This window comes from Sturnus vulgaris, chromosome W (genome assembly GCF_052056855.1).
Source record: "Sturnus vulgaris isolate bStuVul1 chromosome W, bStuVul1.hap1, whole genome shotgun sequence".
NCBI lineage: Eukaryota > Metazoa > Chordata > Aves > Passeriformes > Sturnidae > Sturnus > Sturnus vulgaris.
The window spans coordinates 415,195-433,957 of NC_142282.1; the positions used below are offsets into that span (position 1 = coordinate 415,195).

Consider the following 18,763-nt stretch of genomic DNA (forward strand, 5'->3'; position numbering starts at 1 on the left):
GTCACTGCAATTTGGGCCCAGAATAAAATGGCCAGGCTACCATCTGTGGAGTTTATGAATTACTGTAGTTCTTGGTGTAATAATTCAACTGTACACTCGGACTGGAACACTGTTCTGTGATGTATAATCTCTGAAAACATTACTTGAGAAGTGAAATAACACTTCTTTACATGGCAGATGTGAACAAGACTGTTACACTGTATAAGAATGTTTAAGACTGCTACTAGAGCTTAAAGTGATGACTTTCTGCTTATTTTACAGATTTGCTTCTAATCAAATACATGGCCATGGGGGATATGAAGACCCCAGATTTTGATGACCTTCTTGCAGCCTTTGACATACCAGACATGGTAGATCCCAAAGCAGCTATTGAATCTGGACATGATGACCACGAAAGCCACATAAAACAAAATGCTCACGCAGATGAAGACTCCCATGTCCCATCATCATCTGATGTTGGGGTGAGCGTCATTGTGAAAAATGTGCGTACTATTGATTCTTCCGAAGGTCTGGACAAGGATGGCCACCATTCCACAGGCAATAGTTTGCACAATGGCTTCCTAACATCAGCAGCTCTTGAGAGTTACAGTAAAGATGAAGGGAAATCACTTAAAGATGATGGGTCAGCTTCTGAGACTACACTGAAGGATTCAGCTTTCAACCAGTTCAGCCCAATATCAAGTGCAGAAGAATTTGATGATGATGAGAGAATTGAGGTGGATGACCCCCCGGATAAAGAGGAGATGCGTGCAAATTTCAGAGCAAATGTCTTGGCAGGATCTCTATCTCAGCAGGAATATGACAAACTAAAGGCACTTGGAGGGGAGAATTTAATTAAATCTGGAATCACTGTTTCAAGTAGTATAGATAAAAATAAAACTGCTAAACGAGAGACAGAGACAAACTCCATGAATTTAGGTGTCTATGAGCCTTTTAAAACTAGAAAAACAGAGGACAAGTTACTAAAAGACAATTCTGAGAAGCTTCTTGAAAACAGGGTACTTGATGGAAAACTGAGTACTGAAAAATGTGACACAAATCTTTCCAGCATTTCCCAGTCCAAAGCAAAGTCATCAGCAAAGCTTTCGTCCTGTATTGCTGCAATTGCAGCACTGAGTGCTAAAAAGGCAGCTACAGATAGCAGTAAAGATTTACAGTCTAATTCAGGAGAGTCTTCTCCATTACCAAAAGACATGAGTGAAAGTCCCCGGGCTATTGAAAAATCTCCCGAGTCTCAGAGTCTCATTGATGGTGCTAAGAAGCCGTCTGTCAAACCGCCCGATAGTCCCAGAAGCGTCTCAAGCGAGAACAGTAGCAAAGGGTCTCCGTCTTCTCCTGCAGGGTCAACACCAGCAATTCCTAAGGTTCGCATAAAAACCATCAAGACTTCTTCTGGGGAGATCAAGAGAACTGTTACTAGAGTGTTGCCAGAAGTTGATTTGGACTCTGGTAAAAAGCCAGAGCAGAGTGCTTCCATGGTAACGTCCATGACATCTCTCCTGTCCTCACCAACTTCTGCTGCTGTTCTCTCCTCTCCTCCCAGAGCTCCTCTGCAGTCCTCAGTTGTCACCAATGCAGTTGGATCTGCAGAACTTGCCCCCAAACAGGTCACTATCAAGCCCGTGGCAACTGCCTTCCTGCCCGTTTCAGCAGTGAAAACAGCAGGTTCCCAAGTGATCAATCTGAAGCTGGCTAACAACACCACAGTGAAAGCCACCGTCATCTCTGCTGCATCCGTGCAGAGCGCCAGCAGCGCCATTATCAAAGCTGCCAACGCCATCCAGCAGCAGACGGTCGTGGTGCCAGCATCGAGCCTTGCCAGTGCCAAACTTGTGCCAAAGACAGTCCATCTTGCCAACCTTAACCTTTTGCCTCAGGGTGCTCAAACCACCTCTGAACTGCGCCAAGTGCTAACAAAACCCCAGCAGCAAATCAAGCAGGCAATAATATCTGCAGCTGCCTCCCAGCCTTCGAAAAAAGTGTCTCGAGTGCAGGTGGTGTCCTCTCTACAGAGCTCTGTAGTTGAAGCATTCAATAAGGTGCTGAGCAGTGTCAATCCCGTACCAGTTTACATCCCAAACCTTAGCCCCCCTGCCAATGCCGGAATCACGCTACCAACACGAGGTTACAAGTGTTTGGAGTGTGGCGACTCCTTTGCTCTTGAGAAGAGCCTGACCCAGCATTATGACAGGAGGAGTGTGCGAATTGAAGTGACTTGTAATCATTGTACAAAGAATTTAGTTTTCTACAATAAATGTAGTCTCCTGTCCCACGCTCGTGGGCACAAGGAGAAAGGCGTCGTGATGCAGTGTTCCCACCTGATCCTAAAACCAGTCCCAGCAGATCAAATGATAGCATCTCCTTCCAGCAGTACTGCTGCGGCCGTGCTCCAGAGCCCAGGGGGAGCTGGCACGCACTCCGTAACAAAGATCCAGACTGGCTTAACTGGGACAGTGATCTCGGCCCCTGCGAGCTCTCCTGTCATTCCAGCTATGCCGCTAGATGAAGATCCATCGAGACTCTGTAGACATAGTCTAAAGTGTTTGGAGTGCAATGAAGTTTTCCAAGATGAGACATCTCTTGCAACTCATTTCCAGCAGGCCGCAGACACAAGTGGACAAGTAGAGTATCCTATGTTTACATTCCAATGTTTCATCTATAAGCCTAGGAGACTTTGGATATGTTTTTGCTTTCATTTAGCTGTTAATTATCTGAACCTCTGTGATTAAAATGATAAACGAAAACCACAGAAAGTCTTGCAAGCACTTACATAGTAAATATCAACACTTTTTAAGTAAGACTTTTTCTTAGAATCTTTTTAGGCCCTGAAGTCTGCAATTGATGCCGTGTATTTTTGCTAAAAGTTAGCATTAGCTTTCTTACAGCTGAACATTATAATACAGAAAATAATAATGGGTTTTACTAATAGTATGTTAATGCTTTCTGTGCTTTGGAATTTGACTAGCCTGTGGAATCCACTTAATTGGCACCCTCATTAACAGCCCATCTATTCAACCTGAATGATAACTTTAAGTGATTCATTCTTGATTGGTCTTCAGGTTTTAGAGTTTTCACCAAGTGCCCTAAGTGAGCGAGGCATTCCCTTTACATGCAGGGAGGGATTCAAGCAGTGACAAATGGCACACTGACTACTGACAGGAATGCCTGCTGTTTGCCTCAGCTCTTCCTTAGAAAGTGCAAAATGCTGTTCTCACTTGCACATCTTCCTTTCTGTGTGACCATTGGTTTAGCTGGTTGGGTTTCTTTTCCTCTTAAAAATGCTAATGAGTTCAGCTTAAAAACCATTTGAAAATTCTTTATTAATGTATGTGGCCTGACCTGAAAGAAATACGTCATTCAATAAAACTTAATATTAATCAGTGTGCGATGTATTTTATAATCCTAGCAGAGTGAAGGTGGTTAATTAAATGATATGGTTGGATCTCTGTTGGGGTGTGCCAATTAAAAGGGATTCTGGTGTGTTTCAAAGCATTCAGGTGAGCTTGGTGCTCCAGCTTTTTGCTGCGGGGGAAGCTGAAAACATGCAAGCATGCTCAAGACAGGAATGCCCCAGGAGTCTTCCTGGGAATCACACAACAGTGGACAGGCTAAAGATTTTGAAATCCTGCAGTTAGGAAAAAATGCCCTAGTCCTAGGAGCACAGGCAAGTTCCTGTCAGGATCTGTTCACTACATGCAGGGCCTGTTCTGTACCACGAAGCAGCTCCACTGCACCTACCACTACAGGTAGTAATGTAAAGAGATTTGCACGTGGAAATAAGTTTGATTATGTGGCTCTGCCTTAGGTCCTCCCTTTAACTGGCTAGCAGAGTTAGATTGAAACAGCCTGGATTCCAAGTGGAATGCCATGCAAATGAGTGTCTCTGTGTAAGATAGTACAAGTGTGCCTACCTAAGGGAGTTTCCTTCAGCAAACGTGTCCCTCCGTAGATGTTGCTGCAGTTCTGAACAGGATCTAGAGGCTGACCATGAATATATTCTGCACCAGCTTGAGCGACTTAATACTTAGGGATTTTAGCTAACTGATTTGCTGGTGCTTATTGGTTGTGGATGGATTCTTTCCTCTAAGAAGCCCAGTAGGTAACATTCCATCTAAGATCCAGTAGTCCTTGCAAAAACCTGTTGGTTCTGATACTGGAGAATCGAGCAAGTAGGAAGGTGTCAAGACAAAGCAGTTGGATGTGAGACACAGAAGAGGTTGGGAGGATGAGGCTAAAATAGAAATGGAAAAGAAAGAGAACAAAGATCAAGTGGTGTTCTCACTTTCAGTGTGTGAGGATTTTTGTCTTTATGGCCAAGTAAACTAAACCTTTTGCCCTTCCCTTTCTCCCTCTGGTGCTTTTTCCCTGTTGCTGCTGAGTTTGCTCTCCATACGTGTCCCTTAGGTACTGTTTATCCTGGTAATTTACTAAAGGAAAACAATTGCGATGTTCATGGATGTCAAAATGCAGCTGCAGGGAGGTGTGGAGAGAGCAGTGTGAGTTCCCAGGTACTGCTATTCAAGGAGAGAAGCCCCTGGAGCTGCAGGAGCAGCCGGCATTGCCTGCTGCCTGGCAGGGTGTTTGTGTCTCCTCATGGAAACTTGCTCTGCTTAAGAGCTGCAGGTTCAAAAAAATGGTGCAAAGCACTAGAGGAAAAGAAGCTATTTTCGTGTTCTTCCACTTGAAAAGAACACTTAATAAATGTAGTTTTAAATCTTCTTTGTTGAAATAGCCTTTTAAATATTAATTAAACATTTTTCATAGTCCTTTTCATATGTCAAGCAGCTGCTGTTTTTTATGTTCTGTTTGGTTGAATCCTGTAGGGGTAGTGTTTCCTGGAGAAAGATTCTGTATAGGCATTGATTACTAAGTATGTTGCTACTCTTTCATTAGATGTTACCTCTTGAGAAGCTTGGATTGACTTGTTTTCCTTCTCAGTGCTTGGCACTGTCTTTTCGCTGTAAAAGTACCATTATTGTGGGGGGAAGAAGACAGGGGAGTTAGATGAGATTGGTATTTTTTCTTTGAAAGGAAGGAAGAAAGAATAAAAATGAAGACCTAGATTTTGCAAACAAGTAATAGGAAAAAAAGGTTATTTGCAGCTTACTATCCTTTTTAATGTCCCATCTAATTGCTCCTGAAATGGAAAATGTACAGTTTTGTGCTTCCAATGAGTAAGTAGCTGCTCTTATACTCCTGTCACGAAGGTAGAATGTCTTGTTTAAAATAAGCAATGGTAGAACAATCTTAGCTAAGAAAACACATTCCCTATAAAGTTGTTACCTTTCTGTAATGTTTTATTGCCATTAATATTCCTGTTAAGGGAATATTAATCTAAAGTAATATTCCTGATAAAGGAGTATTAACCCTGACTCACTGGCAGGTTTTCTGGCTGAACGAAACCCTCATCTACTTGCTGGGGGGAAAAGGTAGCAAATCTAGGCTAATGAATGTTACTATTTCTCTTAGTTATAGATAGGAGTATATAGCTCCCATGGAAACTACATCATTTCCCTTCATACTCAGCGTATGTGTGTATCTTTATTTTCCAGCTCCACCATTTTTCCTTCTAACCCTTTTTTTTTTCTGAAACTTTGACTTTAAATGCAGGCAGGTGATGATTTTCACAAACTGTGTTTTATTTTGGTGTGGGTTGGAATGAGAGAACTGGAAGTTAATGCCACCTTAAGCCCAAAATAAAATGGTAAGCAAATGTGCTGAATGTCAGAATTTCACAGTAGATGCTTCTTGTTCTACTGTAATCAGTTACAATTAAACATTTTCTGTACTCATTGAAGTAGCAGAGCAGGGGCCTTAACTGAGAGCATTATTGGCATGTTGGGTCAGCCAACGAGTCTGGCAGCTTGCTGCAAAATCAGGAAGATGACTGAGCTGGGGCTGGAATGTCGTGTGGCTCTTCTGTGGCATCACACCCCGGTTTCCTTCAGAAGTCCTGCAAGCCAAAGGCTTTGGAAGGACTCTGAAACCTCCAAATGTTTCTGTTACTGGAATAAGTAGCTCTGGTTTGCTGTTTTCTTATGTAATCAAATAATGCTCCAGATTCTCTAGTATTGTATTACAGCTTGTTAATACAGGAACAGCCAGAGAGGTTTGGGGAATGGTACTGAGCCCAGAAATGTGGCACTTACGGCTGGTCAGAGGGCTTTTCCTTTAGCTGAACTTAAGACAAAGCTAGCACCCCAAAACAGTTCTGGTCAGCCTAAGGCTGTGAGTCCCCCACTTCTGGCCACTGCTTAGTCAATTAAGGCCAAGTATTTGGCATTTCAAAGTGAATATTTCAGTGTGTCTCAATACAGCCTTCCTGTGTTCCAAAGGCTCTGAGCAGGTGCCAGTTTGAAATCCCTGTAGATAGCTGAACTCAGGCAGAGCCTGGCAGGAGAGCAGTACATGTGCCCATGCTTAGCACTACTGTAGTGGGCTGGCAGGAGGGCCAGTGGAACCTGCATTGCAGTGATGGCAGGGTTTTTTTTGCTTAACACGCTGTGTATTTAATTGTTTGCATTTTGCCATCTTGCTGTGTCAGGGCATGGGAGAGCTCTGTTTGTACAGACTGTGTTCAAACACACCAGGCCACAGTGCTCCCAGAGCGTTTATTTCAGGATTTTTTCATGCATATATTAGTAAATAATTTATAATGTAGCTCTGGAGTTTGGTTGTTTTTGGTTGTTTTTGTCAATATTCTTGCAGAGTGTACACATCACTACATATGTCAGACTCTTAGAGAGAACATCCCTAAAAATATGCAAATACATGTTCAAAAATATACTGATGTCATGAAGGAGTCTTGGGTTTGATTTTAAATCTTTGCAAGTCACTGGTGAGTTTCACAAGTCTCAAGCCATAAGAGACAATAGTAATTATTTGATTCTGGAGTTGTACGTAGGCCCCTTGCACTATTAAGATAATGTGGGAAGGCACCTGAGTGGTATATCTGTAAACCATGTGTATCTCCCCTGGTCACTGGTATATGAAGGAGCTTTGTGGCCCAGAATGCCAGTCAGTCTGGCTACCAGCACCTGCCAGCTCTGTCAGCAGGGCTTGTGTTTGTACTTGCCTGCTGCTTTGGGTCCCATCCCAGTTACAGCATTTAACCTTTATTTGCTATATTGCAGTGTTTGACACAAGACATTATGTAGAGCTGAACCAAACCTTTTGTCTCATCTATTCTGGTTTATCATTTAGAAGACATGCAATATCTGCCAGATGCTGCTTCCTAACCAGTGCAGTTTTGCATCACACCAGAGAATTCATCAGCATAAATCTCCATACACGTGTCCTGAATGTGGAGCAATCTGCAGATCTGTCCACTTCCAGACCCACGTCACTAAGAACTGCCTGCATTATACCCGAAGAGTTGGGTTTCGGTCAGTATAATGATTCCTTTTGTTGTCAATTTATGTATAATTTATGGTTTTAAAAGTGATTTTCCATTTGCATAAGCATTGTTTGGACAATACCAGCTTCATGGGTTTAAGATTGTCATGGCAACAGTACTGTTAGTACTAAAATTTTGGAATAAATACATTAGGATTCTGTTTTGTTTTGGGCATCCACTTTTGTATATGAATAAATCAGAATATTAGCTAGTGTCACACAGATTCAGGACTTCACGGTTTATAAAGTCTAGAGAATTCAGATGCATTGTCTTAATTTCAGGTTTTTAAAAAACTTCTTGAGTTTTTTCGAAACACTGAATTTTAGCTTGTTCTCTCTGGTAGAACAGGAATTTTCAGTACGTCCAGAATGTATGGTTGAGATGTTGATGGGCATACTGCACCTGTCTGGTTGTTCTCTTTTCTGTGGCAAGTCAAGATTCTTTGGCTTTACATCACTTGGAAATTGCCTTTCTCAAACAGCCTTGTCTTTTGGTTCTCTTTTGTTACTCTTCAGTTTCCCTTTGACTTTTACATTTCCCTGTAATGGCAGCTCACTGTGAAAATGGGGAGCAGAAGCATTTCATAGAAATGTTTAGTTTTGAAAGACTTGAAAACATGTTTTCTGTTAGAATTTTCCTGGCACTGAATGGCAGGCAGCACAGCAAGAGATCAGAAGAGCCATCCGTGTCCAGAGCTTTGCTTAGCACTCCAAAACCACATCCACTTCACCCTGTCTGCCTGGAAAAAGGCCATTCTAAATCTTAGAGCAGGTAGCTCCTTCCACCCTTAAGGTGTCACAGTTCATTTTCCAGGATGGCTGTGCAATCTTCCTCTGAGGCAAGAAAGCATTTTTACTGCATCAAGCCTCTATTTCCAGCTTGAATCCATGGCCTGACACAACTCCAAGCCCTTTTCATTTCTTTGGGATCTTTTACCTTTTTCTCTCAAGCAGTAATCTGTCTCGTCTTGCTTTTCCTCCGTCTGCTTCCTGCACTCTACTGCTCTTCCCTCTAATGTATGTCTCTTGGATTTGTACATGGAATCGCCTCTAGCGCCTCCTGGCCTGCCCCAGTACCACCAACAGAATTCTCTTCACTGGGAGTCTAAGTTAATAAACTTTTCAAGATGTCTTACAAACATCTCATGTCACACCAAGTCAGAATTTCTTGATCTGGTGAGACTAAAGCAAAGTTACCCGGGCAAGCAAAAGCAGCCTCTGGGAATGTTCCTCTCTCCCTCCTTAGACTCCTCAGCCTCTCCTTAGAACTGAGATGCTCTTGCCTAAGGAGCAGCATATCCTGTCCTGCCTTTCCAAAGGGCCTCTGCCAAGAAGTTCCCTTTGAGTCCAGTGATTGATGCTAGTTGTCTGCACTGAATCAGCTGAAAACCTGAGCCTGAAGTTTCACTGCACCCTGTCCAAGGTGAAAGCAGAAGCTGTCAGAGCAGGCCCCGAGAGGAAGGCCTGGTCCTTGTGTGTAACATACAGTGGTGGATGCTGAGGATGAGTTGTTATGTGGCATCACTAAAGTCAAGCCGTGGCATGGGGAGGTGAAAATGCCACCCAGCCCTCCGGAGGGACATCTCATGGGTAGATGTGTTACTGAGTGCATCATGCTGTATACTGCTGTGAAGAAGTGCTCAGCTCTGTGTGAGCACAGAAGGTCTTAACAAAGCCAAAAAAGATCAGAATTATCTGCTTTAGAGAATGCATTGGTAAGCAGAGATTAGATGGGTATAAATTAAATGCCTAGAGAAAGAAAGGATGACATTTCATAAAATTCAAGGGTGATAAATTTTAAAAGTAAAATGAGATCCTTGAACTGTAGAACTGTATTTCCTGCTTTATTGCTATCATCAGGGCACTAACCATTTATATGACAACAATCATACTGCCATGATAGATGCTAAAATTAAAATTCTCGAAGGGTGGAGGCCTTCTCACAGCAAAAAAGTCTCACAGCAAAATACTGACTAATAAGAAATTGTCTCATTTGACAGATAATTGCTGACTGCACTGTGTTCTTGGACTGATTTGGGAGCATTTGGTACTGGACATGTAGGGCATTAAAGGGGACTGCTGTGTATCGAAATTCTTATGTTCTAATATTAATTCAATTTTTTAATCGTTTCATTTTAGAATAGATGCAGAAAGGTCACAAATTTTCGACACAGCAGAAGTATGTTTTTGAAAAATATTTTCCGAATTCCAATATGATACATTGATCTGATAGTAAGGATTTGGTTTAGTTTTCCTGAGTTTTAATCCAAGTGCTGATTTGATTACATGTACAGAAAATCATTAGCAGTATATCTTCATTAAATCTGAACAAGGGAAATGGTGAAAATATTTTCCTTACTGGTTTTCCATTTGGTGGTGGTTTCTAAATTGCTGCGGTGTACTTTAAACAATACCCTGCATGTGATAAAAATGTATTCTGGAAAATCTCTTTTCCAAATTTGCAGAAGATTTAAGCATTTTTTCTGCAATCAATAGAGTATTTTTCTGTCGACTCTTCTGCCTGTTTTATTGTAATAACATAAAAACATATTCTGCCCTTACATCTCTTAGATTTTCAAATGAAAATGTGTGAAATTTCTTTCCCCTTACTTTGTGATCCACAAATCACTGATTATGTTGATTCTTACGGGATTGTTTAGGTTGACAGAGTAATGCCGTTTTACCCAGTGTTATCCATGTGTGTTTCTCTCTTCCCTTTGCTTGAAGATCCATGTTGATTATGTCCAGCTCTGCTAGGGGCAGGGCTGCACTGACTCTCCTCCGCTCTCTCCGCAGCTGCGTGCACTGCAATGTTGTGTACTCTGACGTGGCGGCACTCAAGTCTCATATTCAAGGTTGTCACTGTGAAGTCTTTTACAAGTGTCCTATCTGTCCCATGGCATTTAAATCTGCTCCCAGCACACACTCCCATGCCTACACACAACACCCGGGTATCAAGATAGGCGAACCAAAGTAAGCAAAATTCATCTTCTACTGCATTTGCCTGCATTTGAATGACCTGTGAAATTGCATTCTGTCCTGTGCTTGCAGTTGTAAAAGTCACCTCTGACAGCCACCAGTTTGTCAGCCTGCTGTTATGTGGGATTTGTGTGGTGCTTTCGTGACTTTTCAGTTGGCAGTTCATTGGGCAAAGGTGACATTTCTCTGAATGCACTAGCAGATCTTTAAGTATTGCATGCTACAAGAGAGTGATTGCAAAATGTAATTACACGAATATTTTGACAGGTGGCCAGAGTGTTGCTCGTTCTGATGTTTTAATGTGCTTAGCTCATCGGCGTTTTAACTGTGAATTAAAGTAATGTGATTCCAAGAAGAGCTGCTAAGACTCATCAGTGCTTATGTGGTGATTTTCATAATGTGGTGGAAAGTTGAGAAAAAGCGATTTTATCTGCTTGTACAAGCTTTCTTCCAGTAGGTAATCTCTTTCTGGCTTAAAGCAGAAGCGGTTTTGTTCTGTAGCTAGGAAAGTTGTCCATAAAGGTGCTAGTTTGCAGGAAGTGGTGACACAGGGCACAGGTAGGACTCCAGGGTCTTTTGTTAAAGCTGCTGGACACTGGCAGGCTCTGCTGAAGGCACAGGTGCTGCTGTGTGTGCAAACTCCTCCAGCCCTCGGGTGTGAGCCTCTCTCTGAGCACCCCTTCTCCTCCATCTGCCTCTTCCTCACTGCTACGAGTGCCCTGTTCAGAGCACAGAGGGACTGGACTCTGTTTTCTCTGGGGTGTGCACAGAGCACCAGCGTGGTAACAACTTGCAGGCTCCAGAACATAGAAGGTGCCATGTGATGTAATAACCAGTGTTCCTAAGAGTTCCCTTTCTCACTCTTTCTTCTAAGGTGAAGTGATTTTTTTCTTTGTTTACACCTCCATCAAAGCAAAATGGCAACCAACTTGCCATGTTGATACCAAATGAAGTCATTTCTGCCTAGTGGGAAATGATACATTGTCTAAATTCAGGATGCCATCATCAGTCAGAGGCTGTGAGATAGTAGCATTTAAAGCTTTTTTCAGGTTCCCATAGTTCTTAGAGAAACATAAGAGATTAAGATCACTGTTTGTGTAAGATGCTACACATATTAAAAATGAAATGTGCTTGGATCTGCCAAATTTTTTCTGATCAGGCTCATGAATTAAGTATTTTGCATTAGTTTTCTTTCAATATAGACAGAAATAATTGTATTCCTTTACAAATTTACTTTCATTATTAAAAAATGAAATTAAATTTTATTATGTACTACTGTAAGTCACAGAATCCATAGTTGAGCACTCCTCTTAAGAAGTGGTGTTCCCTTTAAATTTGCCAGTTTTAATCATGATGCTGCCTTAAATGCATGATTTTTCCAGCCCTTGCAGAGTTCAGAGTTCTTGGCTTGGCCAGTTCAGAAGAGAGCTGACAGGTTGTATTTGAGGCTAAATGCTAAAATGAAAATTCTCAGTACATTCACGTTTGGGCTATCTGTGCTGCACCATGGAGCACCCAAGCTGTGTGACTGGCAGCCAGTGCAAGGCTGCCAGCCTCACTCCTGACCCCAGGTGTGTGGCACAGTCCAAGGACACTGGCCATGGCTTCAGCAGTGCCAGGACCCTTGGCCCCATGGCTTCTGAGGGACTCTGTTGTAGGTCACACTCCTCTGTTTACAGGAATTGGGCTCCTGGGGAATCTGCCTGCCTGCCTCTGGCATTTATTTGGAACTGTGTGATTTACAATTACATTACAAACAGTTGCTGCAGAACACATGCACTAAACTATTTAGTGTATGAAAAATGACTTTTATATTCAGGGAATGTCAGTGGGATGAAATAAGATTATTTTAATGTAGGGAAATGGATGGCTGTCTTGTCTTTCAACTCTGGGAAGCTCTATCCTGTAACATACTCTAAGCTTTGGTTTCCCAGAAGACCACAGAGGTGATCCTCTTTTTTTCAGTGAACAGTGCCTAAGAATGTCACTAAGATATTTTTCATGGCTGATCTCTTTTTGAATTCTTGTTTATCAAGCCAAATTATGGATATTTACATACAATTGGTAAAAAGTGTATTATTCTACAAGTTCCTTTTTTTAGAGAAAAAAATTCGGGAAGGAGGAATAATACTATTCTCTGGTGCAGAAGCTTTCCAAATGCTAAATGTGTTTTATGAGACTGAACGTATTTTCCTATGAGATAACACCTGTATTTATTCCAAGATAATTTTTTTTTGGTAGCAGATTCACTGCAGTGAAGGTTCACCACAGAAAGTGGGACAATAGTACACTGAGCATCAGAGGATGCTGTGTAAATACTGCATTTATCTTAGCATATGTGAGAAACTGGGACCACTTGATATTACAAAAACAAAGTTTTTCCCAGTTAATATGAAGAAGTGTATTGTTTTTCATTTGGAATTACAGGACAGCTTGGACATGGAAGCAATGCCCATGTTCTTGCCATCTCAAAACACAGTGCAGAGTGATCCCTAGAGCTCTGGAACAATGTGCTATCTGTGATAATTACTTAGAGGAATATAGAAAGGACTGGGAACATTTATCTGGCTAATGAGAAGATTTAGCACTTCAGTAGGCAGGGGGTGTGAGGGTTGGTTTTTGTTTTTTGGTGGAAGTTACTCTTACAGATGGGAAGCACCTGTTGCTGTACCGAGCAGCTGTGGTTGGGTTTCTTTTATTTTAGCTAAACTTTCTCTGCAGCACTACAGATTAGATGTCCTGGATTTCTCTCTCATCTGAGTGATCTGTGGTTAGAAAACTGCTGTAAGAACAGGAGGCTGAGGGACCTAAGTTTAAAAGTCACACGTGCTCCAAGAGAGGAAGCACTTGGTGGTATCTCTACATTTCTATGACAGATTCATCAAGGCTTGGAATGGCAGATCAGGGAAATCCTGTCCTGTGCTGTTGGAGCTTCAGGGCATGATAGAGTCTAGGTTTGGCATTCAGGAGGATCAAAGCCACGAACATTGCCAAAAATGTATTTATCTTGAAGTATGTTACTAACTACAATTGAACGAATGACTCCCATAAAACATCCTGTGTTTGTAACCCGGAGCCAGGATATTATCCTTTAGCTACAATGTGAGTTCAGAAACTGAAGGTGTTGAACTGTCAGAGTATCTGAGCAGATGTTGTTGTTGTATATGTAACTGGCACATGCTGTTGTTTTCTGGCTTCTTGTTTGCACTTTTTCAATTATTTTTTCTATTTTTCTGTTCCTTCTATTGTTCCCATATTTTGAAATTGGAGGATGTTTCGAATTAGTTTAACTTTTTTTTCAAGCAGTGTGAAATGATTGCTTAAACATGTCAGATCTTATCTGTGATGAGAAAAAAGTTCACATCATGATTCTTGCAAATAGGTCATCAACATGACTGACATTGTTTATTGTACTTCTGTTTTTAGAATAATATATAAATGCTCTATGTGTGACACTGTGTTTACTCTACAACCTTTGCTCTATCGCCACTTTGATCAGCACATTGAAAATCAGAAGGTGTCTGTTTTCAAGTGTCCAGACTGTTCTCTTCTATATGCACAGAAGCAGCTTATGATGGATCATATCAAGGTGTGTAGGCATCTTCTCGTTTCCTTCATGATACCATTTGTCATGCAATATATGCTGTGAGAACATACTGTGAAAAGGCACAGAATAACAAGACTGTTGAGAAAGATGTTAATAATTCTGAAGGGATAATCTGTGAATATTGTTCTCAAATGTTAAAATGGTATATTTTGTCTGGTCTTCAGCATATCTGTGATGACTTCATTCTTCTGTAAGAATGTTGATTTTGTTATACTGGGAATGTCTCAGCAAGTCCAATACTAACAAATACTGAGTTTTATTTACAGTATTCTAAGTATTATTCCAGCTGTTAGGAGCTGAGAATGCTGAGTGCATCACAACATCTTTGATGTTCAGAATTCATCAGAATTCACCAGGAAGCAGTCTGTTGCTAGATGTAGGGGTTACCTGTGTGTATTCACATATGAACTTGAACACATGTGCTTTGAAAAAACCTCCAAGTGGATTTCCTCACAAACACTGTCAACAGCTAACGATTCACTGTGATCCTTGTAAGCCCTGGTTTGAAGGATCAGCAGTCCCCTGGCTATCATTTGGTAGCTGTGTGTTTGACACAGACTGTTAGCTCATGTCATACAGACCAAGCTGAGGTTTTTATGCCTTATTAACCCCTGGTGCCTGAACACAGCCCTGCAGTCCAGAATGGTACTGTGCAGCTCGCTGCACTTCTCTGGCAGTGACACCATTCCTGAGTACTATTTCTCTACAGCAGAGTGGAAAACCAGACATCTTTTTTGGCTGCTAAAACCATAATTCTGCATTTTAGTCCCAAATATGGCAGTTGTAACCACAGAATTCTCCAAAGTTGTGTTGAAAATAAGATCACAAGTCTTAAAAAACAGGTGGTCTTAAAGCCAGTCTTCAGCTTGAGGAGGAGATGAGGAAAGGGCTGAGCCAAGATGTTCAGAAATACAAGGGCTGGATATTTTCTTTGTTTCTGAACTAGTAGCACTAGTTCTTGCATGTTTATTGCAAGGTATCTTAGATGCTTCTCTCATGCAGCAATGCAAGACTCTGTTTTCTGTTTCCTTTGATCTACTCAGATGATGGGGAGTTTTTTAACTAAATAGGCAAATTCTGTGTATTGTTTCTGTAATTAGTTTTTCCTGACTCAGATATTACTGGAAAATTATTGTTATATCAGTACCTAAGTACTTCTGTAAGACCTGAAGACAAGGCTTTCAGGAGCTCGATCTGACTGCAGTTAGGGCCAGAAGCTGTCTCTACAGAAATCGAGGTGCTCAGCATCTCACATTTTGAAGATCTGCTCCATTACTTGGGCACTACTTATCTTCTTTGACTTTAGTGTTCCCTGCCAGTATATGAACTTTCAACCAGTGGGGTTTTAGCATGATTCACTGTTAATGATTCAGACAATTTTGAGACTAAAATTAGAGGATTAGAGAATACATGTGTAGTAGCAGTATTGCTGGTTTTGCATTTAGCACATGAGTATAGCAGTAGGGACTGGAGCAAAGCAGTGAAAATTGGAATTCAGTTAAGGGGGATTGAAAAAAACAGTAACAGGTTACAGATAAAAGCAGAAAAGGATTTGGGGAGACAATAAAAGCACAAAAGGACTCAGGGAGAGTACGAGTGCCAGACAGAGGCAGAGCTCAGCTGCACAAAAAGTAATGGTTTGGTATGGCTAGACACAAACCATCAAGGCAGAGACAGGCCTGGGTGAAAGTAGGACAGAAAGGGACAGAAGGAAGCTCAGGAGGAGATTATTTAAAGCTACAGAAAATAACCCAGAATAATTCCTACAGATGTCAGTATTTCTTGATGGCAAAATGTATGTCTTATTTTCCTGTAATGACTTGCTACAGGAAAATTTCCAGCAGCCAGTGAGAGCTGATGGTGAAGGACTGGCCTGGGCTGGGCTGGGCTGGGCTGGAGGTGTAATGTTCCCTGTTTGGTCAGCACTGGGGCTCCATTCTATGCTCTAAGGCTCTTGGTGTAGTTCCAAATAAGAAATGAAATTTCAAGTATTGTATTTAAAAGACATTTGAAAATTGGAGCGCTAACATTTTACATGCTGACAGGTTAGGCTGGAATGGAATCTCCAGGTCAGCTTCAGTTGCCTAAGGGTACAGAAACCTCGTTTCCTCCTCCCCTGTGCAGTGGGATGCTAAAGCCAGCCTCCTTTACTACACACCTGCACTTTGCTCTTAGTTGTTGGTCACTTTTTATTAACAGTTTAGAGGAGTTAATGACTGGCTTTTCTGCTATTTAAAAGCTGTTATATCAAAGATCATATTTTACTGATGAGGTTGATATTTGCTCTAGAGCCAGTGGGTAGTCCCAAGAGCCAAGGTATTTACAAAAGAACTTGTTGCTGGAGTATCACATTGATACTCCTACATTCCCAGAATCAAGAATGGATTGAATGGGTTTTACCTGAAGGAAAAATAATTCCGTTTGGGCTGGTTAAATGTATAATCCAAGAGGGTTATAGTAAGGGTCAGCAGGTGAGAGGATCAGAACGCTGTCCTGGTAAAGTCTTTCAGACATGAGACCTCAGTGGCAGGTCCCTGTTCAGCAGGATTAGCTCTGGGCTGCAGTCATCCCTGCTGGCCCACAACCTCCTCATTCTTGCTGTGTCCACATCCACACAAGGAACTCAGACACAGAGCTGAAGCCCCCCAGCCCTTCCTGAACAAGTCACTTTGTTGGAAGGCTCAGGTGTCACACCAGTACACTACACTGGTTTGGAAATGGGGGAAGGAGGAGTTCTTCCCTTCTTACTGACCACTGACTTAAAGTGCAGGCATAAGTCCCTGAGGAAAGTTTGCCACCCAGGAGCTTCAGGGACTGGAGAACAGCTGGTTAGGCCCCTCTGATCTGCTGTGGGACCCTGTCAGCCGTGCACACCTTGGATTCTAAGGGCTGTTAGCAAAGTAGCCCTAAATGAGCATGCTCATAACCTGACTGGAGAGTAAAGCAGGGCTTAACCTCAGCCTCAACATAAAATGTTAATATATCCTAAATTACACAGCCCTGTAATGTTTCCACAGTTGCCTTATCTTATTTACCAATATGCCAAGTCAACATTTGGTCAGTATTTTCCTACTTGGAAAACTCCAGTCACATAGTCTGGAATGAGGATGCTCAGCTAACATGTCACTTAAGTAAAGCGAGAAATGAAACTTAACATAAAGTTCTTACTGTGCCTTTTTTCCTCCGTGTTAAACCACAACTTAAACTTAACCTCTAAAGTAAGTGTCTTATTTTTTTGGTGAAAGTACCTACTTAGGGTGCCTGTTAGTGTTAGGTCGTGCTAGGTCTTGCCTTTACTTAACTCTGTTTCTTCATGAATGTGATCTGATAATGATAATAGTATTGCCAAAGAAGTAACTGAAGGCTTTTGGTTGAGTACAACTGTGTATTTCTATGTCAGTTTTGTACCCTTTTTTTTTCCTCTCTCTTTTTTTGTAGTCTATGCATGGAACTTTGAAAAGTGTCGAGGGGCCACCAAACCTGGGGATAAATCTGCCTCTCAGTACTAAACCCACAATTCAAAACTCAGCCAGTCACAACAAGGAGGACACAAAATCTGTCAATGGAACAGAAAAGTTGGAGAAGAAATCGCCTTCTCCCATAAAGAAAGCAGAACCTAAAAAAGTCGCTAGTCCTGGCTGGACATGCTGGGAGTGTGACAGACTCTTCACTCAGAGAGACGTTTACATCTCCCACATGAGGAAAGAACATGGAAAGGTAAAGGAATATATTCAATTACAAAAAGGTGAATTAAACCTGAAAGGTGAAGTATTTGTTTCTAAATTCAGTTTGTGTCTTTGCAAGTAAGTCCTTTAAGTCCCAGCATTATTATTCAGTGTTCTTATATCTATTAAATCTTTTTTGCTTTGGCTGGCTGGTTCTTTTCAGTTTCTACATCATTCTACTGAGAAAATCAATTGTAGGCTTGTTCATTCAGCACCGAAATTTTTCAAGATGGAAAGAGTGAGAGATATTGCTGTATTTCATCCAAGCCATCTAATCCATTCCAGGTTCTTATTTCTTCTTTGTGCCTTCTCAGTTCCCTCTCTTTATGGTGGTGTGGTGAACGTGGCAGTGCTGGGGTAACGGTTGGACCCAGTCTTAAAGATCTTTTCCAGCTTAAGCAATTTGATTCTGTTCTGTTCTGAAGCTCAGTGCCTGTTAGCCTCAGGAAGTGGAGACTCAGTCATGTTTTACTGGTCCAGTGAGTGCCAACTGGTGTTTCATTTAAAGGCAGACACATTCTGCAGTTGAGCTGCCGCTCTAGTCTTACACTTGAAAGTTCAGCTGAGTTAACAAGTTGAATTTTGTATTTAAAGCAGCTGAATTTGAGATATCTTCCTTAAAACGGATTGAAAGTGAAATATGGGAATGTTGCATCCTCATGTCAGCAGAGAGACTGCTTGATGTTCTTCCTGTGTTCAATAACATTTCCAGTTAAATGAAATGAAAGACTGTGGCAGGCAGGAAGGCAGTGGTGACCCTGATTAGCTGTGGCAGGCTCCAGCCCCTTGCTGACATGTGGCAGCCACCTGCCAAGCCAGTCCTCACCTTTGCTGTGTGCTGGTGGCAATGCTCTGACCTTTCCCCAGCTGGGAGCCAGGGAGCTAAACTGATGGACTGTGCTGCACTGCAGCAGAAGAGCAGGACTGCGGCTGATTTTGTCTAAGTGGAGGAGAACCACCCTGAGTGAAAATCTGTAGTTTTCAGGATTCTAATGTGCTGTAACAAATGACTGCACATTTCCAGAGGTTTCTATTACAGTGATTCTCTCCAAAGCTG

The 18,763-nt window shown here is 41.8% G+C and overlaps 1 protein-coding gene across 4 annotated transcripts in view; it reads left to right on the forward strand.

Moving 5' to 3' along the window:
* The window catches only part of LOC106863886 (zinc finger protein 532), a 32,886-nt gene that overhangs the window by 8,639 nt on the left and 5,484 nt on the right, over nucleotides 1–18,763 (forward strand). For all 4 annotated transcript variants that reach the window (XM_014893460.2, XM_088155426.1, XM_014893462.2 and 1 more), the window contains exons 3-7: nucleotides 262–2,621; nucleotides 7,204–7,385; nucleotides 10,192–10,368; nucleotides 13,801–13,963; nucleotides 17,420–17,698. In XM_014893460.2, the coding sequence (XP_014748946.1) occupies nucleotides 282–2,621; nucleotides 7,204–7,385; nucleotides 10,192–10,368; nucleotides 13,801–13,963; nucleotides 17,420–17,698 (3,141 nt within the window). In that variant the 5' untranslated portion in view covers nucleotides 262–281. The remainder of the gene's footprint in view (nucleotides 1–261; nucleotides 2,622–7,203; nucleotides 7,386–10,191; nucleotides 10,369–13,800; nucleotides 13,964–17,419; nucleotides 17,699–18,763) is intronic.